This window comes from Mycteria americana, chromosome 7 (assembly GCF_035582795.1).
Source record: "Mycteria americana isolate JAX WOST 10 ecotype Jacksonville Zoo and Gardens chromosome 7, USCA_MyAme_1.0, whole genome shotgun sequence".
Classification (NCBI taxonomy): Eukaryota; Metazoa; Chordata; class Aves; order Ciconiiformes; family Ciconiidae; genus Mycteria; species Mycteria americana.
The window spans coordinates 61,110,050-61,136,344 of record NC_134371.1 but is presented as its reverse complement, the minus strand read 5'-3'; the positions used below and the strand labels follow the sequence as shown (position 1 = coordinate 61,136,344).

The following is a 26,295-nucleotide window of genomic DNA, read 5'->3' as shown; positions in this document are numbered from 1 at the left end:
GCCTGACCCCACCTCAGCCAAAATATGCCCACAGAAAGACATTAATGGTCAGCAGGAGAATAGCATTAACATTGCAAACAGTCTTCCACAGGGGCTTTTCCTCAATGCTGGTGAGTCTCCGCTCCAGGGCAGCTCTTTCCTCCTGGGACAGGGTGGGCGTGGGGCCAGCGGACAGACCGCAGAACCACAAGTACAGCATTTTCCAGCAAGGCGGCTTGGCTGCTGCGAGAGATGGACGAAACAACGGGTGTTATCATCTAGCTGGGACTTCTCCCTCCCTCCTTCTGCCAGTTTGGAGGCGCATTGACCAATCTGGAGTGGGGCTTGAGATGCACCTTGGATGGGAGATGCAAGATGATGATGGGAGATGGGAGATGGGAAGGGGCAGGAAGGGAAGGGAAAAGAGAAAGCTCTGCCTCGAGCATGTACAGCACAGCCTGATTACAGCTGGTTGATTGCAACACCAATCGTTCATTAGTTAATTAACAGACCTCTTCCCCTCCTCCCCGACCCCGCTTCCATCCACTTTCACAAATTCCTGACAGCATGATGGTCCATTTAGATATCTCCTGGCTTATTTATTACACATGACATGCCGGGTGAAGTATGTGTTTTAATTGTCAGCCCTGTGCTGTGTGTATTTCACTGGCTGTTCTTTCCAAATATAACCTTTTTTTGAAATGCAGAATGTCATAAGGCTTTGAAAAAGGTGTTACCTGAAAAAAAAAACCTCATTAAACTGTCAACTGCTGTGTTTCACATTTCCTTGCCCGTCATTACTAATTACTAAAATACCAAGTCATTTGTTTATAAAAATATGAGCTAGTTAAGTGAACTAGGAATTGATAAGAAATAATAAATAATGCTGAATGGCTACATTCAACTTAAACCCAAACTTACTCTATTGGGAAAAAAAAAAATTAAGATATTTCTTTAGTTGTTCAATTGTTTAGCTGGGCTGTAATTGGCACTAGTGTCCTTTGGACTGACCAGCAAAAGGAAGGAGTGAAGAAATCTTGTGTATGTGCCTTTCTTCTGAGTTTTTCTGCTCTGTAACCTTGGAAGGTTAAGCTCAAAACCAGAAAGCTGCAATTTTTAATGGATTTGCAGAATAAACCTCTGTCCACTCTGAAAAAAACTTGCCTATGTAGCATCTCCTGCTACTGTTCTGTTCCCTGACACCTCTTTAAGTTCATTTGACTCTTTCCCTTCCTTCTTATTAAATACCCTTGGTAGGACACACAGCTATTTAAGCAATTTGGGTCTGAGTTTTAATGATGGCTTATATCCTAAGGGAAGAGGAAAGATACTATTGGCATAATGTGAATGAGAAAACTGAGGCTTGTACATTTATCCTAGGACATCCACAAAGTGCACACATGTGGTCCTAGTGTCTCATGGTCCCTTCAGACCGTGATACTATTTTGATACGGTATGTTACAGCATCACAGAGTGAGTTTGGCCAGCAGAACTCACACAGGAGTAAGGAGGAGGCATCTCTAGCACATACACAAGGGTTTTATCTCCTAGCAATGATGAGGACAGGAAGGGGTGCCACTTTTATGTGCCAAAAGTTGAAATTACAGAGCCTGCTGCAACTTTCACAGCTCTAGTGGTAGCTGCTGCTTTGGTTATGCCTGCAGTAGTGCTATGGAGCTCCTCAAGAGCATCTCGGTGAGACAGACAAACAGATGCAGTGCCATGGCACAAAGCCCCAGTGCCAATGGGGTGAGGAGCAGTGTCCCAGCAGCACAGACCTCCACCCTCCCAAGGGATGTTCGTAAGTGGCCGTTGACTCCCATCTAAGGAGTCCAGCACACCATTAAGTGTCCAGGCCTGAGGTGCTAAAATAACACTGTGACTTGGACAGGGCTGGACTGGGGTAGTTTGCCTGGGTAAACAACTTGTTCTAGGGAGGAGGAAAAACATTTTACTGAATGGTGAGTTTTCTTTGTTTTTCAGGAACGGCAGCTCTTCTGAGCCATTCAGAGGATTGCGACATGAAGGTAAATGCTAGAAGATATGTTGGGAAGACCAAGAACCACAACACTTTCATTTGTCACATCCTCGTAAGTGGTATACCTGTAAGGACAAGCCCCACCTCCAGTGAATGCAACAGATGGCCTCATGAGTTTTAGAGGGACTTGCATGAGATCTTGGCTGTGCACTCACCACATGAGCGTGCTTGTTCACAGCCAGCCACCTACCTGCCTCCTCCTTATCACCCGAATCTGCACTTTCGGCCAAGGCACCCTCTCCATTGGCTGGATTGATCTGTGCTGCTTCAGTCTTGTAATTTTTCAGGTCAATGGCAGGTGCTTTTCTGTGTCTTGTCCACCACGTCAGGCAAGTGAGCTGCAAAGTGGGACAGAGAACAAACAGGTTATTGCCTGTCAGTCCCAAACTGGCATGTCAGTCATCTCCCTCTTTGAGGGGGACAGATCCAAGACAGTGCTGAGAGACCTGTTCTGGGGCAATGGTTGTTCCCCCACTTTCTCTCACCTCCCTTCTGCACAGGTGCCCACACCCTGGAAAAGAAGGCTGGTACCACCCAGTTGGAGCTGGAACGCTGAGACAAAGTGTGAATTAATCTAGTTTCTCTCCTTCTATTTTTTTAATTAACCTGTTCCATCCCTGTTTCTACCAGGAGTAACCTTTTAGTAGACACTAAGAAGCAACTTCCTATTTGCTAGGCTCACTTGATTGACATGAAGTAATGATGATCTGTGTCCAGAATGGCAGACCTCCAACAGGAAAGGGTAATAAAGTCAATTAAGAAGAAAGAAAGAAAAAAAAAAAAGGTGGCAAGATAACCCTCTCTGGATACAGTCAATCTCAGACAGCAATTGTACCCTCAGCAGAGAAAGATCAGTTGGGTGCTGGCATGTAGATATATGGCCATAGGGGCATGACGCAGATATGTGGCCATAGGGGCATGACGCAGGCTTATGGCCATGGGAACACTGGTGTTTGAGCAGCTCCTTCTCTGGGACATGGGGAGGAACTGGAGGATCTTCTGTCTCGTCTCAGTTGTCGTTTTATAGGAAAAGAAAACGCCACAGTTGGGACAAACTCACATCAAAGCAGCAACCTGCACTTCCAAATGAGCTTATCTCAGGGCTCTTAGTGGAAAAAGTAGCAGTATTGTGTCTCTGCTCTGCAACTGCAAGGTATGTTTTCAAGAAGTGCAACTACGTGGGCAGACAGAGCCATGACGGCGAATACCAAGTCACAGTTCTCAGGGAGGATTATACCATGCATTAGACCAACAGGCGTAGTTACAAGTAGAAAAAAATGAGCTCTGGGAACACACTGTAAGACTTGCCTGTCTAAACGCCTTTTCTTTTTTTTATTTGTTTGCTGGTTTGGCTTTTTTTCTTTGTTTTTTAATTCCAGTTTTCTCTATTGGGCCAATAGAGAGACATTACCTCTCTCTGCAGTCTTTCAGTGAAAGAACCATCGAAAGCCAGGAAAGACAATCAGTCCTGGACAGGCTGCAATCTGCTCTGCTTTACAAAAGCAGGAGGTCCGGAACTCTTATCCTAGGGCAAGTCTGAAAGTCTTCTCCTCCCTAGGACACAAGGAGTGCACAGGAGGTATTAATCTTACAAACCCCACAGTGGTCCTTTTGCAGCTGTGGGGTGGGATTAACCATCCCAGGAGCTCAGGTCTTTGAATTTAAGCCAGGCCTGCTGCTTCTTTGGCTGACCATGGCACACCAAGCAGGTTGATGGCATCAGCACTTCCTAACCTCTGCGCGCTCTGGCCGAGCCAGGCAGCAAGGACCACGCTCATCAGTCCCACTCAAATGCAGCTGCCCGGGTCCGCGGGCTGCCCTCCCACTCCAGCCCGGCGGCTGCCCTGAAGAGGAGCCTCAGGATGGGACCGGGGCAGCGAAGCTGCAGTGGTGACAACAGGTCAGGCAAAATCACAAATTTGCCTGATGGGCAGCTGCCTCCCTGCTCTGCCTGTATGGAAATGAATGTCTCAAATGGGTCACTTACAAAGTAACGTGAGTTTAATTTTTGAATTTTACACACACAAATCTAGGCAGGATTTTCCAGCTGACACAAAATGTTGCATAATTTTCAGAAGATTTATAGCTTTATTTAAATCATTTTCAACCAAGATGAGCATTGGGCAGGGCTAATCTTTCTTGTCATGATGTGCTAAATTGCTTTGATTTGATGATCCTCATCTTTCTCAAGGATTTTTTTTTTTAATCACTTAGGAAATGTCACTGGAACATAGCAAAGTTTCAGGGTACTGAAGAATTTACAAAACTTTTTTGCTTTTCCCTCCTCTTCCCATGTGAAGAATGTCTCTTCACATTGCAGCAAAATCTGCAAGGGCTGGAGTTTACCTGGGGCTCAGACTCTGCCAGATGGGAGTGAATCCCAATTGAAAGCAGCACAGAGGCACAAGTAACTTCATCGCATATCATCCCACTGACCCACCCAGGAGCTGGTGCTTTGGCCATGGCCAAATAAAGCAAACCACCACCCTAAAGCGCTCCTCGGTGAAGCGTCACACCCACGCACCAGCTTCAAGCTTCCCTGTGGTGGGTTTTGGCTGGCTGAATTCCTTGAGGTCCCCCTTTCTCCTCTTTGCCATCGCCGGAAGGACACATGCTGGGGCAGACCAGCAGCGTTGTGTGGCCATGGAGGCCACCACGGGGCTGGCTATGCTTCCCTGGCACAGACTCACGAAGGGATGGGGATGGGGGAGGCAGATGATGGCATGTGTTTTGCATGCCTGGAGAGAGCAAGCAAATACGTAAATAAGGAGAATTGCTGACAGCGGAGCTGCGTTAGCAGACTTGGCTTGGACCTTGGAAATGCTGCCTGAGGCCACCGTGCCCAAGGGCAGGGGAGCAGGAGTATCCGCTTGGCGGGTCCTGGGGAGCCCCGTGGCTCTGCTCCCCACTGCAGAGCCATGTGTGGGCACTGCTCGGGGAGCCCTGTGTCCCTCCGTGCTGGTTTTGGCTGGGATGGAGTTAATTTTCTTTATAGTAGCTAGTATGGAGCTATGTTTTGGATTTGTGCTGAGAACAGTGTTGATAACACGCTGATGTTTTAGTTGTTGCTAAGTAATGTTTACGCCAGTCAAAGACTTTTCAGCTTCCCATGCTCTGCCAGGCGCACAAGAAGCTGGGAGGGGACACAGCCAGGACAGCTGACCCCAACTGCCCAAAGGGCTATTCCATACCATATGGCGTCATGCTCAGTATATAAAGGTGGGGAAGAAGAAGGAAGGGGGGGACATTCGGAGTGATGGCGTTTGTCTTCCCAAGCAACCGTTACGCGTGATGGAGCCCTGCTTTCCTGGAGATGGCTGAACACCCATGGGAAGCAGTGAATGAATTCCTTGCTTTGCTTCGCTTGCGTGCACGGCTTTTGCTTTACCTATGAAACTGCCTTTATCTCAACCCACGAGTTTTCTCACTTTTACTCTTCCGATTCTCTCCCCCATCCCACCGGGGGGAGTGAGCGAGCGGCTGCGTGGGGCTGAGCTGCCGGCTGGGGTTAAACCACGACACCCTGCTTAGTTTGCTCTTGTGTGAGTGGTTCCCACAGGAGCTGAGCAGCTTTGCCATGAGCGGCACTAAATGATGCTGTGGGAGCTTCAGTTGCAGCACCTCAGGAGTGCACGGGGTGGGTTCAGGCCAGCCAAAGCGGGCTTGGTGCTCCTCCTAGGCCATGCACCTAAAGGAGCCACTGAAGGCAGACCTTGGGACACAGGGAAAACATCCCCGACTCCAGAGCTCATCAACTGGAATTGCCAATCCATCAGCCTGTCTGGGTGAGCCCTGACCCCTGGGGAGGTGACCTGCTCGTGTAGCACGCGTGCTTTGTGGGCTGTTCCTCTCCCTTTTCACCCTCACATTCTCCTTGGACAAGGGAGTTTGCAAGAACTCAGCAAAGTTTTTCTTTTGTTGTTTGTAAACTAGAATAAATCCTTCTGTTCCAAAATGCCATCTGGCACCTGACAGTTGTGTTTCAGCTTCACAGTCTCAAATTTAATTGTAAGCTCTTTTGCAGGGTTTTCAAGGACGGCGTGACACAATATGGACTACCTACAATGAAGACATATGAACTCTGGAGCATACCAAACAAATTCCTTGCATACTTGTTTTCCAGCACAGCATCAATCACCACAGGGATGGGAGAGTGTCCAAAACAGCAGGAGAAAATGCTACAGCTTGCAGTTCTTGGATTGTAATTCATTTAAAGCCAGGCACATTAGCTGTACCACTGTAACATCAGATACAAATCTCTTTTCTCCTTTTGCCCATTTACTATCTGAAAAGCATTGAGATTCAGTATTTAAAGTTGTCCAGTGTAGATCCTCAGCTGGTGTAAAGTGGCATAACTGTACTCAACAGCTGCTCCTGCCTTTGAAGGCAATGGAGCTATGCTGATTTACATCTTCTGAAGTATGATCTATCACTATATTTCCTTGGCTTTTTCTTTGGTGGCTTGTTTTGCTTTTCCTTTTGCTTGACAAAATAAATGGCATAATTCCTAGCTCTTATACAGTGTATTTCATCATTACATCTCAAAGCACTGCACAGATAAGGGCTAGGAGAACTAGCCCCATGAAATTTTTAGGGGGGGAAATATCTGAGGCTCATAAAGTGAATTGACCAACACATGGGGCTGGGAAGCACCAGAACTTCAGATCCCCTCAGCCAGGACACTCGCTACCAGCCTCCCCCTCTCAGCCACTATCATGGGGACATACAGGCTCTTCACCACTTGCATGCCAAAACCCGGCAACCTGAGGTTGCTAATGGCCAAACACAAAGTTCAGGTGCTAGTTTCTACCCAGAGGGTTACAGCCTGACACGTCCATCCTGATTTCTACGTCCTGCCCTTCCTTCCCAAAACCCTTCTGTCCTTCAGCCATTTCAGCGCAGCCACAGACTAACTTGAGGTGAGGAGACAAGCCCTGCTTGCAGGACACCGTGAGAAACCCTGCCATCAGGAGTGAGGGTCCAAACCTACACCTGCTCTCATGTCTAGGGCAAAAGTTGGGGTGAGTCTGACTGGGGGAAAATGAAAAATATTGGGTTTAATGCTGCCCACTCAGATTCATGCCAGACAGGCAGCAACCCAGCAATGTTGGCACCTACCTCAGCTTCAAAACTGCACCTTCACTTTGGCTGTTCTCTAAGGAACAAGGTCAGACCTTTCCTGTTGAAATTGGGGATAAATAGTAGAAACTGAATGGAAATTATACTAAAACCAAACAGGGGCAGACTCTCCCATTCCTACCAAGCTACAGGAAGAGGGTATTAGCTACCACTTGCTGGCACAAATTGCCTGGCAGCCCATCTCATTTTCCTTGTGGTGGGAAGATACTGAGGGCGGGGGGGCCACTGGGACATGGATGGTCATCACCATCATCAGATGATTGATCTGAGTCTCTGTGTCCAGCCTCTCACTGCCACAGGCAATCTCATTAATTCTTATTAATTTTCTTCAACAGAATCTCTTATACAGAGGTCAAGCACTGAGCTCAGCACTATGTAGGGTCCATAGCCTACCAAAAGGTTATCCTGAACGTCCCTCTTTAGAAAACTTCCCCAAAAAAGCCCAGCCTATGTTTGTTCATGGCCAGCATTGCCCTTTAGCAAGCTCTCCTCCCTCCCTGGCTCTCCAGATGTACCTGGGGTCCAGCCACCACCCCTCATCCTTTGTTCCTCTGGGATAACTGCTTACAGCTGTTTCAGACAAAATCCTGTCCTCCCTGACCATCCCATTGGCTTTCCTCCCTGGACCGCTTCCAGTCCGAATCCACCTTTTCTGAGCATTAGCTCTTTGAAGAATATGCCAAATAAGGTCCCTTAAGTCTAGCACCTATAAGCTCACCTATTTCTGCTGAAAATCTCCTCTAAGGAATCTCTTATGATCATAACCTCTCTTTCCCTGATGCTATTATAGTAGGTCTTCATCCTGAACTCCCCCCTTAAAATGTGCTTTAAATGTTTTTATACCTCCTAGGTCAGATTAAAAAGCCTGTAGGTGCTGTGGCCAGTTTCTTCATTTCCTGAACTGTTGGTATGATGTTCACTATTTGCCCGTGCTTTGTTAATGCATCTTATCTTGCTATTGCTGTGGGCAGGGAGCACTGCACATGTTTAGTTATCACAGGTCAGATGATGAGTGGGAACTCATTAAACCACAGTAATTAATTGCTGGCAACCATCTGGCCACCCCTGAGCAGTAGTGAACAACGTAAGCAGCAGAACTAATGGTGCCTCCTTGCCAATATTTCTCTCTCCCTTGTGGATCCTCTGATAGCTAATAAAAGCTGAGACTTTATCTCAAAGCAGACACAAAGACAGTCTCTCTCTCTCCCCCCCTCTCCTCTATCTGAGCACCTGCTTTCATGTAATCTTTAGGAGCTGGGTGTCTTTGACACCACTAACATTCAATCAAACATTGATGTAACTGGTTAATGCTTTACAAGTTATGAGGAAGCAACAGATAGAAAAATGCCGTGATGGCATCACCCTTATTTCCTCATGCAGTTAGACAGGAAAAAATAGGTCTTTTAAATCTATCCAGTAACCTTTGTTTGGAGGTAGACGGCAGGGTTTTTATGTTGACAGCTGCTTTAAAACTTGGGACTGGGAAGAGTTGCTTTAAGGTTTTATTATAGAAAGCCTCCCCACTCTGCACCATTTTAATGTGTTAAGTAAAAGAAAGCTGTGCCTGACGCAAAGTTATTAAATGTAATTGAGATCACATTGGGACAAAACGTTATTTTTCTAAATGCCCATGTTGCAAAAGATATTAATCTTGTTTGCCTGCAAGATTGATGCTGGCTTTGCTGAAACAGGGTAGATGCTGCAATTAGATATATTTAATTCCTCCTCAGCAGTGCTCTGTAATATGATTTCATCTCCTTCCCCTTCTCCTTTTCTTTCTATTCCAGCTATGATGGGCTGTGGTGTCTGCCCAGCTCTAGGCACAGCATGGGTACTCACACTCAATTTGAAGCACTCGGTGCCTCAGGAAGCATTAACACTATGTGACCTGGGGAACAGAAAGCTGAGGAGCAAGGGCTTCTTTGCAGCATATGCATTACACACCATTTCTTAACCACGGGATGAAAAGAAAAGGACATATTTCAGAGATTTTTGGAAACCAAACAGGGGCTCTCAGAAAAGGGTGCCACTGCAAGTCACTTACCTTTTCTTCAGGGATCGGTGGGGTGCAGAGACTAATAAGGACAATAACAATCGCAGTGAGGACACAGAGGATGAGGGCAAAGTAGAGGTAGTGCAAGTCCTTTAGCACAGCTGGTCTTCTGTCCTCCTCACCACAAGACGGGGTGCTATAAATAAACTCGATGATCATCCGAACGAGACCAACAGCTAGCCCAACCATGAGGCCCCAGAAAGCACCCTGAGAACAGGCAAGCATAAAGAAAAGGTCATTGCATGTTACCTTTGATTAAAGTTTTCTGTCTTTTTTCCTTTCCTTTCCTTTCCTTTCCTTTCCTTTCCTTTCCTTTCCTTTCCTTTCCTTTCCTTTCCTTTCCTTTCCTTTCCTTTCCTTTCCTTTCCTTTCCTTTCCTTTCCTTTCCTTTCCTTTCCTTTCCTTTCCTTTCCTTTCCTTTCCTTTCCTTTCCTTTCCTTTCCTTTCCTTTCCTTTCCTTTCCTTTCCTTTCCTTTCCTTTCCTTTCCTTTCCTTTCCTTTCCTTTCCTTCCCTTCCCTTCCCTTCCCTTCCCTTCCCTTCCCTTCCCTTCCCTTCCCTTCCCTTCCCTTCCCTTCCCTTCCCTTCCCTTCCCTTCCCTTCCCTTCCCTTCCCTTCCCTTCCCTTCCCTTCCCTTCCCTTCCCTTCCCTTCCCTTCCCTCTCTTTCTTAGACCAAGACCATTTATACCTGATGGAAACCCACACTGACATGCATTAAAGGAGGATGTTTTCAGTTAAAAATCCTCATTTTCTCTTTCTGCCCTTGAACATGGAACAGATAGAGCACAGAGAATGCACGAGTCTCTTCCTAGCAACATGCCTCCAACTAGACTTTGACACATCATCCCTAAAGCGTGGAACAACTTTGCCTTTTGTGCTTTCAAATGAGACTGCCAAGAAGTACCACTTGCAGTGGCTTCTTGGAAGCAAACACACATACGCTAGCGACTGGGCTAAGATCCACTAACGCATGCCAGGGAAAGGCTGTCTAATTGTTACACTTTAGCTGGACTGGCTTTAAGTTTAACGAGTCTCAAAGGCTAGGTAGTGAGGGGAGAGTTATTTATTTATTTTATCAAATTAAATATGTATATCAGTTGGTTGTTGACACGCCACTTACAGGCTCATTAATCCTCTTGCAGAAGATTGCCAAGATGAAGAGAGCTGTGATCGGTGGGGCTAGATAGCTGGTTATGGACTGAATGTAGTCAAAGAGCTTGCCGCTGTTGGCTGATTGAATGATCGGGATCCAGAGAATACTGATGATTACAAGGATGAGGATAAAGACTCTGGAAGATGAGGATAAAATTACATTAGCTCTGCAAGTGGTGGAGTCCACCTGAAAATGAAGTTTCGCAACAAAACACACTTCCAATTGCTCTCAGAATTTCCTAAGGAAAAAAAACACAGATCTCTCTCAAGAAGAACCTTTCCCTGTGTACAGAGGACAAGAGAAAATTGTTCTCTTCTAGAAAGTCAATTCAACCAGTTCCCAGAGCTAACTTCACAGATTTCAGAGTGAGGTGAGCTAGGACTTGCCAGTCAACATGCATGGGAGATCCACAAGGGCATGGTGGCTCCCACCGTGAGCTGGATCAGTGCAAGCCCTTCAACCTGGCGTGTCCTAGAGAGCGATACGTTCTTCGAAGGACTAACTCTTGGATGCGACAGAGAGAGGGAGCTGGAAGCTTGTGGAAGCAATCTTTCTGCCACCTTTCCAAGCAGATAACATGCTCAGCTTCGTGCCTTTGCCAAATTCCATTTAATTTGCTGCTTATTAAAATTGCTTCTGGGGTCTCAGGTGTATACCATAACCCTTCTTCATCTTCGCACTGTATGTTATAGAGGTTTCTCCATATTGCTGAACAAGAGGTACTTTCCCTCTTGCTACTCTACAGTGGTGGAGTATGAGATTGCCTGCAGCCTTCACCAACCCCACAACAAAGTTTAGAAACTCAATGCTCATGACAGGAGAGGAAAAGCACCACAAAGAGGCAGAATGCAGCTTAAATTTTGCTATCAGGAGGAGAACTTTATATGCCCCTGATATAATGCAGTACCAAAGCTTGCTTGCAAAGGGCACTGTAACTTATCAGAGAGACAGAGAGATGGGAGGCCCAGCTCTCTGCACTTTTCCCTGAAAAAAGGAGTAATTGCAATGTATCACTCCTGTCTGATGCAAAACCAACATGTTCTTAAAGACCTCCGGTGACAGTGACTCCAGAGCACCTTTGGCTTTTCTAGAAGTTACATTTAAGGCAGTATTTATGTTAAGTTTAGAGAAGAGAGAGGCAATGATCTATCTAGCTCAGTGGTATGCTCAGTGTTTCTCCTTGACCAGGTCTATCTGAGATGAAGCTGGAAAATGTAATGCTCTTTCCCAGGCTGTGTTCCTGTTCTATATTTTAGGCACCAGATTTTCCTCAGCGAGTCCAGACTGAAGAATGTAAATGCTGCACTCAAAACAGATGATGAGAGCAACGAGACATAAAGAAATGTAAGGACCTGCCCACAATCATCAGCTCCTGCTCCGAAGCCTTTCTGCGGATCCGCTGCCAGATGTCTATAACGAAGAGAGTGCTGCTGCTGTTGAAAATGGAGGTGAGGGAACTCATCAAGGCTGCCATCATCACAGCAATCATCAAACCCCGGAGCCCTGGGGGAGCAAAAAAGGGAAGGAAAATCAGGACTAGACCTTTGGCCTCTCAGCACTGTTTTTTCATCCCGATGTCTGCAGAAAGATTTCCTCATCCTTAGGATGGATAAGGGCAGTCTGCATGAAGAGCATGCAGAGCAGAGCAGAGCGTGGCTCAAGCCCACCTCCACAAGTGTAAAAGTTTCTCACCATCGGGCATGAGTTCTATCACGAGTTTGGGGTAGGCAATGTTGGAACAACCCACCGCAGCTCCACAGACCCTTTTACAGATGTCCGGGTCCACACAGCCCACTTCATCTGTAGAATACAGGAAAATAACAAGAAGTCGGTGTAAACCCTGTTGAGCCATAGATTGTTTAATTCAAGGGAACAAATCTTGATGCCTTGTGCAGTTTTGTATAAATTCAGAGGTGCAGCTGGAATACAGCTAGAATGAGTGGAGCTGAAGAACATTTTACATCGTAAAATAAAGGTGAAACTTCAAGATGACATTTTGCAATTCTGCTCAGGGTACAGATATAACTCTCCTCGATGTTGCATAATAGTAATCCTTGATGATTTGTCGTTTGTGGGAACTGGACTGTTTCCATGAACCTGTCAGCTGGGTTACCAAGGTTGTTGCAGGCTGAGTTACTCCTATTTGAGGAAATCTGGGAGAGAGGCACTTGAGACACTTACACTTTCCTCTGGGAGTGGTCCTCCTAACCAGAGTATTCTTCCCAGGAAGTGGCATGCTCTGGAGAAACCAGCAATGAGAACTCCTTGGGAGACAACATGAGAGGAACTCTTGCTCTTCCACGGAGGAGGACTGTTTTGCATAATCCAGGAATTGAATGAATCTGTGTGGCAGATGATTGCTAAAACTCTCACCAAATACCTAATAAAAGTAATCCATAGGACCTGAAGGACAACCTCAGTCCTTCATGTATTTCATCTCACTGATTTCCTCCAGATAGACAGATGCATGCAATGTCCACAGCATGGAGCTATATGCCCCCAATGGCAAAATATGCCCCATATGGATAGTCCCAATGACTTCTGCCACTGTGGGAGCACTGGAAGTGGAGGAAGGGCATGGGAACATCAGTGTACATTAGGAGTACATACACGCGTGCCTGCAGGACAGCAGAGTTTCTGAGGTGTAAAAGTGCTGGAGGACCTGTGTGGGATTAGTGGTCACGGCAGGTATAAAGCCCTGTGGCAAGCAACATGGAAAGGCTTACCTGGGTAAAGAGCTCTGCTAATCATTCCTGGCATGACAATGAAAAACATAGGGAAGATTTTCAGGTATCCTCCCAGCACCGATCCACCTTTGGCATGGGAGAGGTTCTTGGCAGAGAGAGACCTCTGGACTATCACCTGCAATCAGTGCAGAAAGGGAGCAGATAGTAAAACAGAAGCACTACAGAGAGAGCAGGATCCATCCTCTCTCTGTCTCTTGTTCTCATGGATGACTTTCATCTAGCAGGATCCCAGGGTGTTTTGCATGCCAATGGCAACTTTCCCATCGCAGTTGACTGCAGCCTGCTGCCACTGCTCAGAGCTCAGTGCACAGGCTATAGGAGAGGGTGGCATGGAAATTTCCTTTACAGGAATCGTTTCGCCCTTGACTGAAATGAAGCCACCTTGAGGACTGGAGACAGCGGCTATACAGCAGCAAGAGACAAGGAATGCAGCAGGCTGTGGGTGTTTTGGTAAAAGTTCAGTGGTGGGTTTTCATAATTATCATAAAGCACATAATTTAATAAAGCACAAAAGCACCATGTCTTGATAAACAAATACCGTTTTCCTTGTTTGTAGCTTGGAAAGAAATAAGAAACGAGACCTCCGGGAATATGAATGGCTTGTCTGGAGGTCTACATAAGGTCACTGTAGACCTTATGTAAGGTCTTTGGATAAGATCCAAACTTTCATATCCTTGTCATGCTAACATCATGAAGACCCCCAGTACTCACCAGCCCACAGTGGGATAAAGATGGAGGAAAATAACCTGCTCTCCCTGCACTAAGAAGTGCACAAAATTAGCAGCTTGCTGAGAAGGTGGAAGGAGTAAGCTATTCTGGTCTAGACCAGTAAAAAGGTAGTAACTCCTGCACAGTGAGACACAGTCATGTTTCAGCTCACGGATCCTCAAACTGAGGAGTGGACTGGAAATAAGAGTGTGGTGGTTTGCCTGGGGAGGGAAAGACTTTCTTTTCTTTACCTGGTCAGTGCACCAGCACCAAAGAGCCAGCACAGAGAGGCCAAATATAAGGCCAGGCCAAGGAATGTCTCCTGTGACTGGATCCCTGAACAAATGAAAGGCATCTGCACGTGGGAGGTGACAGGTTGTGTTTGGGACTATGATCTTTGGTATTGCTGTGCTGTATTTCTCCTGAAGTCCTTCATACCAGCCGACTTTTTCAAATCCTGAAAAGAAAATGCCAGTGATTAAATAAGTTTGCTCCCTGCAAAGTTATTTCCTTATCTGAGTCTCATGATTACTTCTCTTTTCTCCTATTGTCCTCTCATCTCCTTTCTTTTCATTCCACCCTCGCTTTTGGCAGTCAAGGTTTCTACAGGAGTCAGCTGGATTTTGCCCAGAGTCCTTGTGGTTTTAACAGTGCATCCTGGAAGAGGATCAATGCAGGAAAATCTCCATGATCCTAATCCCCACAATGTCCTCAGCATCTAGTCTTTGCTCATACACCCTCCAAGAGCTGAAGCAGGAAGGTATGACATGAAACAAGATACATCTATATTTCTGTTTGCCAGGAAGGCTTAAAGCAAAGACTAATGATGGTCAGTTCCTTGTTGCTTTTTTATTTTTTTATAATGCTCAGTTACACCCGGATGAATGCACAGTAACTCCCAAAGTCAACAGGGAAAGTCAGCAGAATTACTCTGAATTTACATGAGCATAGCGAGAGCTGAATTTGGCTCTGGGAATGCAGTGTTGCAAGCTCTTTGGCAACTCCAGGTAAACCCAAACCAGCGAGGTGGTTATCCAGAACCTCACTTCCATACAGTTAGTGCAAAGGATGAAGCAAGTCTGACGACTTGGCAAATGAGAGTTGTGCTGGCACCACTTTTGTGAGTGGTTAAAACTCATTTCTGCACCATACACGAAAGGGTGAGGTACTCTGCTAAGGTCTAATGACCTTGGGACCATTAAAACAGTGTATGATGCCACTGCAGGTTCCCCTTACCTATGAACATGAGGACCAAAGCTCCCAGCACCATGATCAGGGTCTGCAGTGCGTCTGTGTATATCACAGCTGTTAAACCACCTGTCAGGAGAGCCAGAGACGACAGGCAGAGTGCGTCACCACGTACAATGAAACAGGTACTTCACCTGGAAGAAGGTTTTTCTTGGCCCCAGCCCTGTGATTTCAGGACAGACCCACTGGGAGAAGCTGGCACTGAGCAGGTCCCCAGGAGCCTGTAGCTGTCACAATCCCTTCTGTGAGGAATGGCCTGAAGGGCTTGTCCACATTCATGAGAGGACTTGGAGGCAGTTCAGCATCTTAATATCTAAAGATGCTAATGTTGCAAAAAGAGAAAAAAAAGAGCAAATATGGGCAATGGTAACTATCTGCACAGAGGGAGCTGGGAGCCTTCTGTAGCGTTAGAAAATTCTCTAGAAAACAGTGATGTTCCCCCCATCCCAGTTTCTCTTGGGCCAGGAGGGGAGAGGGGAATAGCCAGAGGTCTCCAACAGCTGGGAATGACAGGGCAAGTACTACCAGCAACTGGGGAAATCTCTCCCTCAGACCAGGACCTGAATACTTTCCACTATGTAGGAAAGAGGAAACTTATATCCTAGGCTCCAGTTTATAGTGTTTCTTTTAAAATCAGCGATTTACCAGCTATGGTGTAGACAGCAGTCACTGCTAGCAAGACCACAGTGGACAAGTAGAGGTTCCAGCCCAAAGAGATTTGGATGAACAATGCTCCGGAAAAAATGTCTGTCTGGAATAAAAAAACCCAAGGGCAGTCTGGCATTAGTAGTGCTTCGTGCAAGTGAAATCTAATAAAGCAGCCTGCAGCCCTCTGCGACTGAAAGCATTGACGAGGGAGGACACCAGGAAGGTGAAGTGGAAGAGGAGGAGAGAGCATGGGGCTGCTGGCTGTGAACCTTCTTGTTCCCGGTGTAAGGAAGATATTTCCTCCAGGTCAGAGCTCTCAGCATCTGGGAGCTGGGGCAGCAGGAGGATGAAAAGCAAGGTCCCACACCAAGGGACTACAAAGCAACCGAAAGACTATCTTACAGGCAGCCTTCATGGCATGTAACCCTCACTGGCACAGGCAGGTATTGGTGACAAATGCCACTCCTTTTGCTGACTGTGAAGACATCCGTGGGGAGCAGGAGTCAATGTGTCCGCAGGCAGACACAGGAGGGAAAGGGGGGCAAATAGCAGAGACCAGGTTCTTCCCAAGACTACATCTTGGTGGCCTAGTGGCCAGGAGACACTCCTGCTTGAAAGACCCCTAAAGAATCACTGATGTCTTGTGCCATGATTTATTTATCTGAAAAGGTCAACAGCTTGCTTTTCTATTCATGCAGTTCAGCATACTAGAATGACTCCAGAAAAACAGGTTATACCTGCTGAGGACCTCACTAGAAATACAGAAACCCCCATCGGCTTTGTTTTGTTTGGATCTACTGGCAGAGAGAGTGAAACCAGAAACTGGGAAAAACCTGGACTTACACAGATAACATCGTTCAAATGCAGAAGGTGATATGGGACATGTGTGTGTTGGGAAATCAGTTTGAAGGACACCTGCAAATCTGGTATGGGGTGAGATACAGGTTAAGACATTTGCCAAGGGAGACAGAAGGGATGGAGCAAGATTTCTTGTTGCTGTACCTGAAATAAGCACCTTAAAAGCAAGCACCCAGTGCAACTCCTGACCTCTGCAGCTCTGAGATAGGACAAACACTGTCAGTGCACCACAGGAACCACTGTGTCTTCTGCTTTTTTACTTCCCAGCAGGAAATACAAACACCTCTGTAGCCATGCAGGATAGCATTTGACAACACTGTTTATTGCGATCTCTGTTTTTCTTTGTGAGCAGGGAAGACTCTGCAATGCCCTAGTTGCTAACCTATGTTTGGGCAAAAAGCACAGGGAGAAAAATCCTTCTTGTAACCAACTGCCTGCTGTCCAGCCAGCTGCTAAATGAGCTCTCTACAAACAATAGCACCGCTTAATAGAAAGCACCTGTCATGCCCATAAACTCCACCAGCCACATCCGTCAGCCACGCGTGGATTAGCTGCACAGAGGAGAAACTACTGAGATGAAACAGCAATGACTGAGGCCAGGGTCCTGCTCTGAAAGGCATTGGCAAATACTGCTCTGCTGAAGGGCATTTTGAAAGACTGGTCTGTTTTCACCACATACATTGACTGCGTAGCTGTGCACATTGTGGTGCCGTTGCAGGAGAGATCTTCCATTTACCCCTCACGGGTAAAGGCGCTTCAAATGCCTCTTTGCAAGACCTCATCCTGGGCAATGCCTCAGTCCCACAGAGCAAATCTCCTGGAGGCAGCGGTGACAGCAATGGGTGACATGACCAAGAGCTGGCCATTAAAGGAGGAAATTCATCCCATACTCCCAGCCTGGAACTCCTCTTAATGCCCCTCCCAGGGCCTGAGACATAATAAGCCTGGGAGAAGGACCCTGAAGCCAGCTGCAAAAGGCACATGGGTGCCTCATCTCCAGTCAATGTCTTCCAAGGCAATCTGACATCTAAATACTTCAGTAGGGTCTAGTGAATACTGACTTGTACTGGCCATGGGACAATCAGCTGGAGACAAAGCGCTGACATTTTCAGTCCCTGTAATGGACTCTGAAATACAGTCCTCTCCCTCCAAGGGCACAGGTAGTTCTTGGCAAATCTCTGAGTGTAAGTTCTTTATTAATGGCATTTAAATGAAGGGAAATACCCAGTAGCTTACATTGCTTATTTGCTACCAGCAGGGTACAATGCTACAAGCAATCCAGGAAAGATGCTGAGTTTTGTCTTAAGCCAGAACCTACCTCCCTTTCACCATACCCCTTTTATACCACACAAGTGACAGAAAGAAAGAGGCATAACCATAACATACCTAATGCTGAAAACTCAGCTACAAGAACAACAGCAGATTTATGATAATTTAAGAGAATTTCACATCTACAAGATGCAGCCAGCCAGATCCTCAGATGGGGTAATGCTACAGTTTCCCCTGTCTATATTGCCTAAGGTTTGATCTGATAGAAGAGAAAAAGCAGGCAGACAGCTTATGGTACTGTTTAGTAATTAGCTGCCATATCCCTGTAAAGTTCTCACTGTGCATTGCTGTTTAATGAGGGCTCTCTCTCTTAGGATAGGTCTCCATGATCAATACAGAGGCAGGTATTTACTTGAGCGAAGCAGCACACTAACACACTGCTAGTGTTTCTGGTAGCTGAGCTGGTCCTTTCAAGGACATCTGAGTTCTCCCCGAGCAGCCCTGCATTGTACCAGGATGACCTACCCCTGCCCTAGACACAAGGGTTGTGCTCAGTTGGATACATACGGATATCTTGGTGAATATATAGAGAATGAGGGACAGTACGGACATGTAGATTTGTATCCTCTGCCCTCCAAATCTCTTCTGCAGGTATTCAGGCATGGTGACCACTCCTGCTGCGATGTAAACAGGCACAAAGATCCAGCCGAGAGCCAGAAGTGCCCAGGTAGCCTGTTAAGGAGACAGAGAAAATAAAGGCACATGATTCAACACATGGGAATGTCCTTCTCCTCTGCCCTTTCAGTGGACATCCTAAGAAAGCAGAAGGGTACAATGCCATGCAATATATTTGGGAAGCAGTCTGACTTTTTCTCCCTGCTCAGATGATACGACAAATGGAGGAATTATTACAATATAATTAGAAGCTTTTGAAGCTATCCTCCTAAGTCCCGTGTGGCACATCCTGTGCCATCTCCTGGTCTTTTGGGCAAGATGATGTATTCTGTTGCTCTGGATCTCTGAAAGATGCTGGTGTATTTGGTGGCCTTTGAAACCACTGATGCTGTGGCAGTGAAGAGTTAAGTGGTTCAGAGAAGGATGGGAGCATCTGTTTGTTGCTTGATTAGCAAGTGATGAGGCTGAGGCAGCAGACTGTCCCTGCGGAGCATAAAAATAAGCAACAGCAAGACTCTGCCAGGATGTTCTCCTTGCAGGCTGACGCAGATGTGCTTCTGTCGCTGGTAGATAAAGGGGCAGTTCAGTTGCTTTGCCACAGGTGAAGGGTCTTTTAGCAGGTGTAAAGGCATCTCCCATCATGTATTTCTTCTCTGAAACCCAGCAAAAGCCTAAACAGGAAATCTTGAACATAAGTAAGAGCCATTGGATTATCAAACCTCACCTCCTGGCTGTCTCAGGCCATTACCTTTCATCCAAGTACCTTACATTAGTCCAGATTTTACTTTGATCAGTTATTTAAGTTACAGAAATGAAACTGATCCCTGTGAGCAGAAATTGTGAGTGATCAAGGAGAACAGCCGTGGCAGAGACTGGCTTAGGTAAAAGATGCTCATATGATCCCTGCAGCTGAGTGATGTCCCATGACAAAGGGAGAGAATAATGCCATATCTAAGGTCCCTTTCCAATCTGAAAGAAATGAATCTAAACTCATGAAGTTAGATTTGCCTTGACATACAATCTTGTCTTCATGGGCTTCTAAAATTACTTGAATAGATTTACTTAAAGTACAGCGATATTGGTATGTCCTATGTGCACCAGGCTGAACACAGGCTCTGGTTTCTTCACAAGGACTTAAAGGTGATCTTAATGGTTTAGAAAAAAAACAGTGCAGTGAACAGATATCCCAGAAAAGAGCTTTTGGTGAGCCCTGCCTGTCCTTGGCAAGTATCTGGCACTATTAGCAGTCTCTGCTGATATAGACAAGAGATTTAGAGTTAGGTGAGTGATGTTTATTGTGAGGCTGGCACTAATCTCACTCCTCATCAGTGCAGCTGAGAAATTTCATTAGCATCATACACAAAGGGCCTGGTTTTCATGCTCTGTGTGGTGTCAGTGGCAATTTTCCAGGCCACTTCAATAGGGCAGAATGAGACCTGCCTTCACACCCAGATGTTCACCCCAGAGACATCCCATTTTGGCAGCTGACAAGTGAAGGCAGTGTTGCCGATTCTCATGGCTTTACACTGAATTTAAGAGCACATGCTCCTTTTTTTTCAAACTCCCTGTACCCAGAATCCTGTGATTATCCAAGTACCTTTTCAGCATTCATTATCTTTTATTTTAATCTTCATGAGTGCAGACTAAAGCTTAAAAATATGGCCATGTGCTTCTGGGAAGGTCAAAGAGCTAATAATTTTAGTGGATTCCACTTAAACTAAAATAAAGATCTCATGTTTTTAAGGCTGTCTGAATGCCTGGAGGCTTCTCTCCTGAGGCTTGAGAACTTGTAGTTGCCCATACTGTTAGCATCTGATTTTGCAGACAAACCCCCAGTCCCTTTGTAAACAGTGACATCTTAGTTGACAACATAACCGACTCTTACGTTCCACTCAAAGCCCCCAACAGCAAGGCCCCCAGCTGCTCCAGTGCCCGCCAGGCCGATGAATAAGCCACTGCCCACGTTGCTTGACATCAGGGATGCTCCAATCTGAAACACATGGCACAGGCACAAAACCCACAAAGTCACCTTGAGGAACTTCTGTATCAGCCCAAGCATTTCCCCCCAGCACTCTCTTTCCCCAGGGCCTCGTCTCCTTGTAGGTAGGTAGTTGGGTGCTAATGGAGAGTTGAGTTTTCCTTTTAAAGAAAACTACGTTTTTATACCTTAAAGCGGGTGTGCCCGCTCTCTTCCACCGCCCCTACTCCAATGCAAAGCTTAATCTCAGAATCGGGGTTCACTCTGTCAGGGGTTCTCCTGAGACACACGCCTGTTATGGGGACTACAGCGGGGTGAGGGAAGTCTGGTGGCAGCCACAGATACCTCAGTGTCCATGAAACATGATGGATTTCTCCATTCCCTTGTTACTCAGCCAGCAACGTGCCTTGTCCAGCCTTGCCGACCCTTGCTCTACCTCTCCATGTCTTGCCGACAGCCCAGCCTCTTTTGTCTTGCACTGAACATGCATGTGGTGGTTTACACAGCCAGGGTGACAGGAGTGCTCTCTTGGAGCTCCTCCTAAGGGAGGAGGTTCCTGAACCATAGCAGGGACGATGTTAGAAACATGCAGACCTTTTGTGTTTAATGTCTACACATAAGTTCAAAGATATTCAGCTCTGCAGTAGGCTTGAAAATGCTAATGCCTCAGGTTAACTTTAACTGCAGGCTGTAGGCATGGTAGGCTGTCCCTACCATGGCTCATTGACACCCTAATTGGAAGAATGCGAGCTCCAAGGCACTTTAAACAGGGCAAAGACTATCTGACTTAATTACTACTTTTATTTGGCATAAGTTTTCTGTATGCCAACGCCAAATCTCTCTCAGGGTCAAATGAGAAGTTACCCCAAGGACAAGTCTAGCCCTTTTGTCTCCAGAGAAAGTTTGCTTTTAGCCACATCGCCTACAAGGAGCTTTTCTCTCCTTAGTACTCCTAAATGTGAAATAAAAAAAGATGGAACTTGATCTGCTTCTCACCTTTGAGCAAGGTAAAACATTAATGCGGCATCAACACCCACACTGATTCCTGCCAACAGCTCTGCCTTCTTGTCTGTCTAAGGAAACTCCTGATTAGAGAGCTGGCTGCTGCAACATGAACTTGCAACTGAGGTGGGGACCGGTGCTCTCAAAAGATGTAAACAGTTTTCCTGATATCTATATCAGACACACAAATACAAAAGATATATTGCACAGGAGCAGCAATATAATATCAGGGTTTAGTTGAGGCTGCCTAACACACAGCAGAAATCTGTCACCCCTGTAAAAAAAAAAATAAAATACATGTAAGCCAGTCATGTACTCAAGGTGAAGGCCATGAGGAGCTGAGCCTGCAGGAGTGCTGCAGAGGTGGAACCAGCTCTCTGACAAACAAAACTGAAAAGTGAACAGCATTATAGAGGTTGCTTTGAACCTGGAAAGGTAAGTCAGGAGAGCCGAGAGCCAACCTTGGAGCCAAAAGCAATGAGAATGTTATTGGGTTTGTTTTTTAAAAAAAAAAAAGAAAAAAAGAACGATGTTGGGGAAAAAATGCTCCATTTTAGTATCTTTTAATTTCTCCCCTCCTAATTAGAAAAAAAAATCAAGCTAAGCTTTTCTATTAAATGTCACTTGGCCGAGACAGAAGTATAAAGAACATTTAAGGAATAACAGATTTCAGAGAGGTGTATGTGTCTCTGATGAAAGAGGCTGAAAATCTAGCCTAGTGAATTTATGGGCAATGTACATCCAAAGGAAAAAAAGAAAAAAATACAGTGTTTTGGTTGAGAAGTGCATTCCGTTACCCACGACTCACTGGAGAGATATATCATGCTAGAGTCTGGCATTGGCTGAGAAGGATCTTTATTCCTGTGGCATTTTTATTCCTTTCAAACTTTAAATTATCTTTATATGTACCTTTCACTCCCAAGAAAAGGCGCCTTCAATAGATTTTTTTTTTCTTCATAGTGAAGATTTATACTTCAGTGGTTTGAAGTTTATATCCTTTACATCGTTAGTCAATAATCTCAACTTTACTCTAAATAGCAAGGGCTCAGAAAGTCCTGGGCTTTGGGGTTATATTTTCTTCAGTCTCTAAATGCTTTTTTACTGGATAGCACATTCCTAGATTACCTAATGCTCTCTTGGCTTGGGGACAACCATATCTTTGGTGAGTTGGGGCCAAAGAGTTTCAAACGCAGATAGGCAGACAACGCTCCATCACTTCCATCAATGTGAGCATTTTTATTGCTGACTTTAGCAGAGAAATCGAGTTCAAAAAACCTGAAGATGCTGAACTATCCTTTTGGCCCGGCAGCTCCATGCTGTAGCCCATTAGCAAAGCTGCGTGGGGTGATTCCAGGTGGATCCTCTTCCTCCCAAGACTACAGTCAAAACATGTATGGACTGGGTCCCTTCGCTAGACCTGCCCTCCATACATGTGGAATTGCTTTCAAACCATGAGAAACAGAGGGATGCACTTCACTCACAGGCCACCAAGTCATGGATCGTCCAGCTAGGAAATAGCCTCCAATGGTCCCCCGGCTTGCTCGTATCGACGACTGGAAGCACAGGAAAAAGAAAAGTGTTTTCCTCCATTCACCCACCCTCAAGTGAGACCCAGTGCCCATCCCAGTAGCCTTGAAACATTCCATCAGCAGCCTCTTGCACCACTCTAGTCCTACTCCCTTGGGTGTCACTGCAGTCAACTGGCTCGCCCTACTCGGAGCAGCACAGACAGGTAGTGCATGGCCCTGACGCAGGCTGAAGCAGGGACCCTGTGGAAAGGCATCTAATTTTGAGAGATCTAGGGGTTTGTCTGCTCTCAGCCATGTGAAGATATGTGTTTGCAGCTCCAAGAAAGGCTGCCCACCTTCTGATGACGGTATGCATTAAGAGGAAGCATTTCCCTCCTCACTGTCCAGCACCCCTAGCAAATGCCTTCAGAGCCAAATAAGGGAGAACATGGCACAGGGGTGGGAATCAGAGGACAACCTTGTACCCCATGGGATGCCATCAAGGTCTGCCTTTGGGCATGACACGCAGGTGCACTCCAGGATGGCTAGCAATGTCCTGCTGCAGCTCCTGCTGCCTTGCTTCTTCCCACTGCTGTGGATTCAGGATTTCCAGCAGCCCCACACTTGTATGGCCACATCAGGCAGCCCCATCTAGGAACTGCATGAGAACTGCAGGGATTTCAAGAGCAATAGGATGTGCATAGGCCAGCAAGCCCCTCCAATGCGACTGAGGCTGACTGTGCTTGCTGTTTGCAGCAACCAGGAACTTGTAGTCGGGCACCGTAATAAAATGGTTTGCTGCAAAATGCCTGTGCACATGGCAGCACCCAGACCAGTGAGCAGCACTGCCACCAAGCCAGGAGAAGGCTGGAGGCCTGGTCTAAGCATCAGCTCCAAAAATTATTTTGTGTATCTGTTAAGTACACCAGGCTTCACCATTGCTTCTGCCTCTCTTTGTGCAGGTTTCTGGTAGTCCAGCTTTGGAAAGAAGCTGCTTGTACCTACTTAATTACTTCCCCTTGAATGTACCCATTGGGAATGAGGAAAAACCACTTCAGCCAACCAGAAGACTGTAGGTGTCCATGAAAGAGGCCTTTGCAACATGAACAAATAATTAGTAACAATCTTCCCAAGGCTTTTTAAAGTCCCATTTCAGTCTTCTCCCCCTCAACCCAACTTTTCTCTTTCCCTTGCCCCCTGCCTGCCCACACCCTGGTGTGAGACTACTTTGCAGCTTGGGAGGTAGACATCAACCCCAGAACAACCTCCAGGGAATGACCCCTTGGTTGTCCCCATGCAGGGGTAGGGGTGAGGCCTCACAGAAAGATCACTGTCACCCCACAAACCTGCTCAGCAGGCCATGGGATAACGGTGTGTGCAGAGGATGCCCTTCGCAGGTAAACACCTTTGTACCCAGGAGGGGTCCAGGGAGGATCAAAGGCTCTCCGCCTCAGGCAGACCTAAACCCAGTCACCTTGGGCACTCACCCATATCCCGACGACGAGGACAAAGGCAAAGTAAAAAACCACAACGATAATGTCTGCCACCCCAAAGGCCACTGTTGTGTCCCCCGGCAGCGCGGGCAGCTCCGTGGCGGCTGGGGTCGTCTGGCTCATGGCTGCGAGCGAAGTGCTGATTTTCTCTCTCACACTGGACTTTGGTGCACGTTGGCCTTCATCGCTTCCCTTGTAATAATTAACAGGATGGAGAAGGTGTGAGTGGGGAGCGGGAGCCAGGCAGGACTGTGGCTGGCGTTCCACAGCAGGCCCCAGCAGGAGCTTTGGCTCCATGGTTCACCAGTGAGGACCTCCCCATCGTTCTGTGGTGTGAGCATCCCTCCCAGATGCTCCTGCGTCCTTTTACCAGCAGTCACCTATCCTGCCCATTTACCCACTGGTGACAGCCACTGGGATGGCAAACGGATAAGTGTCACATCGTCTTGTCGCCCACCCCTCTTTCACATCATTTTCTCCACAGCATCCTAGAGAGGAAAGTTCCTCCTAAGAGGAGCTGCCATGGAGGGGAGTTGGTCCTTCTTCCTGGTGCGGGCGGTAAGGACATGGATCCGTGCAGGATGGGTGCAGCACCTGCACCACCCTCCCGGGGCAGGACCAGCCGCAGGCGAGGGCACTGGTGCCCCCTCCCTCTCTCGGTCCAGCCATGTGCTGCCTCCTTCACCCTGCGCTGCAGCTCAGGGATACCCCGTGCTGCAGAGACCCACAGCCCCGGCAGATGGTCAGCAGACAGGGAGCACATGTTACGCTGTACATTCGCTTTGTAGATAACAACAGGGGGAAGTGCAGGGAGGAGACAGCTGAGTTTTCTTGCCGGGCTCTCCAGCGTGCCCGTGGCCAGCAGCGAAGGAGTTAAGCTGCTTGCGTGACAAGCAGAGCCAATGCAGGTCACCTCGAGTCGGGAAAGCTGCAGTGGCAGCAGGAGCAGCAGCTGTCCTGGGGCACGGGCAGGTAGGAGCGGGCTGTCCCCTACCACAGCAGCAAACTGCGAACCACAGGTCCTCCTCCCCGTCCTGCCAGCTGCCTGGTGCAGCAGAGTCATTTCTCAGCTGTGTGGGATGTCTCGCCCTTCTCCACCTCTTAATGCTGGGGCCAGGCAGGACCTGTGCCTCTACCTCCCTCTGCACCAGGGCTCTGCTCAGAGGCACTGGGAGGAGTCCAGGACGGTCCCTGCGAGGGCTTCAGTTGATGGTCATAACCCCAAAGCCTGAGACAGGCAGGTGGGCACAGACCTGGCTTCTCAGTGTGGTTCCTAATGATGCTAAAAGACATTTGCTTCCCACAGATTCTGGCTCCTGACACCACCCTCAAAGCCATGGGGGCTTGTGGCATCCATTTCCTCCTTAGTTTATAAACACAAACATCTCCAGACCATGGCTGGCCCAGGTCACCCTCTGCAGATATCTCTCCTCTCTCTCCACTGGCTGAGGAAGAGCTACTTTTCTCCTTTCTGTTGAGTGCCCACAGTGCTGTGAATGCCCCTCCAAGACAGTGTCAGTTCCCTGCCTCACTTTCCCCACCCATGCTAGCACCAGGGAAATCACAAGCATGCTGGAGATGTTTCCTGAGTGCTCCTATGGAGGGGATGCTGCTGTAGGAGAAGACAGGGCAGTGGGTTGGGCTAGCAGGCAAAGGCAGGTGCTACGACTGATGTGCTTGGGAGAGGTTTGGTTTGGGGCTGCCACCCTGGCAGGCTCAGCAGGACTTACCTTGGGGCCTGTCAGAAAAGAAATCATGAAGAGCTCTAGCTGGATGCTAAAAGAAAGAGGAGAACACTTG

General features: G+C 47.1%; 1 protein-coding gene across 1 annotated transcript; it reads right to left on the bottom strand.

The window, feature by feature from the left end:
- Positions 1-13: 13 nt before the first annotated feature.
- SLC5A9 (solute carrier family 5 member 9) lies at positions 14-24,618 on the bottom strand. Its single transcript, XM_075509279.1, has 14 exons — positions 24,490-24,618; positions 22,976-23,047; positions 20,400-20,504; positions 18,407-18,571; positions 15,710-15,815; positions 15,053-15,133; positions 14,068-14,273; positions 13,088-13,223; positions 12,054-12,161; positions 11,714-11,864; positions 10,329-10,497; positions 9,201-9,416; positions 2,208-2,355; positions 14-222 (listed from the first exon to the last, which is right to left on the bottom strand). The coding sequence occupies exons 1-14, from the start codon at positions 24,616-24,618 to the stop codon at positions 14-16; spliced, it is 2,001 nt and encodes a 666-aa protein (XP_075365394.1).
- Positions 24,619-26,295: the final 1,677 nt, after the last annotated feature.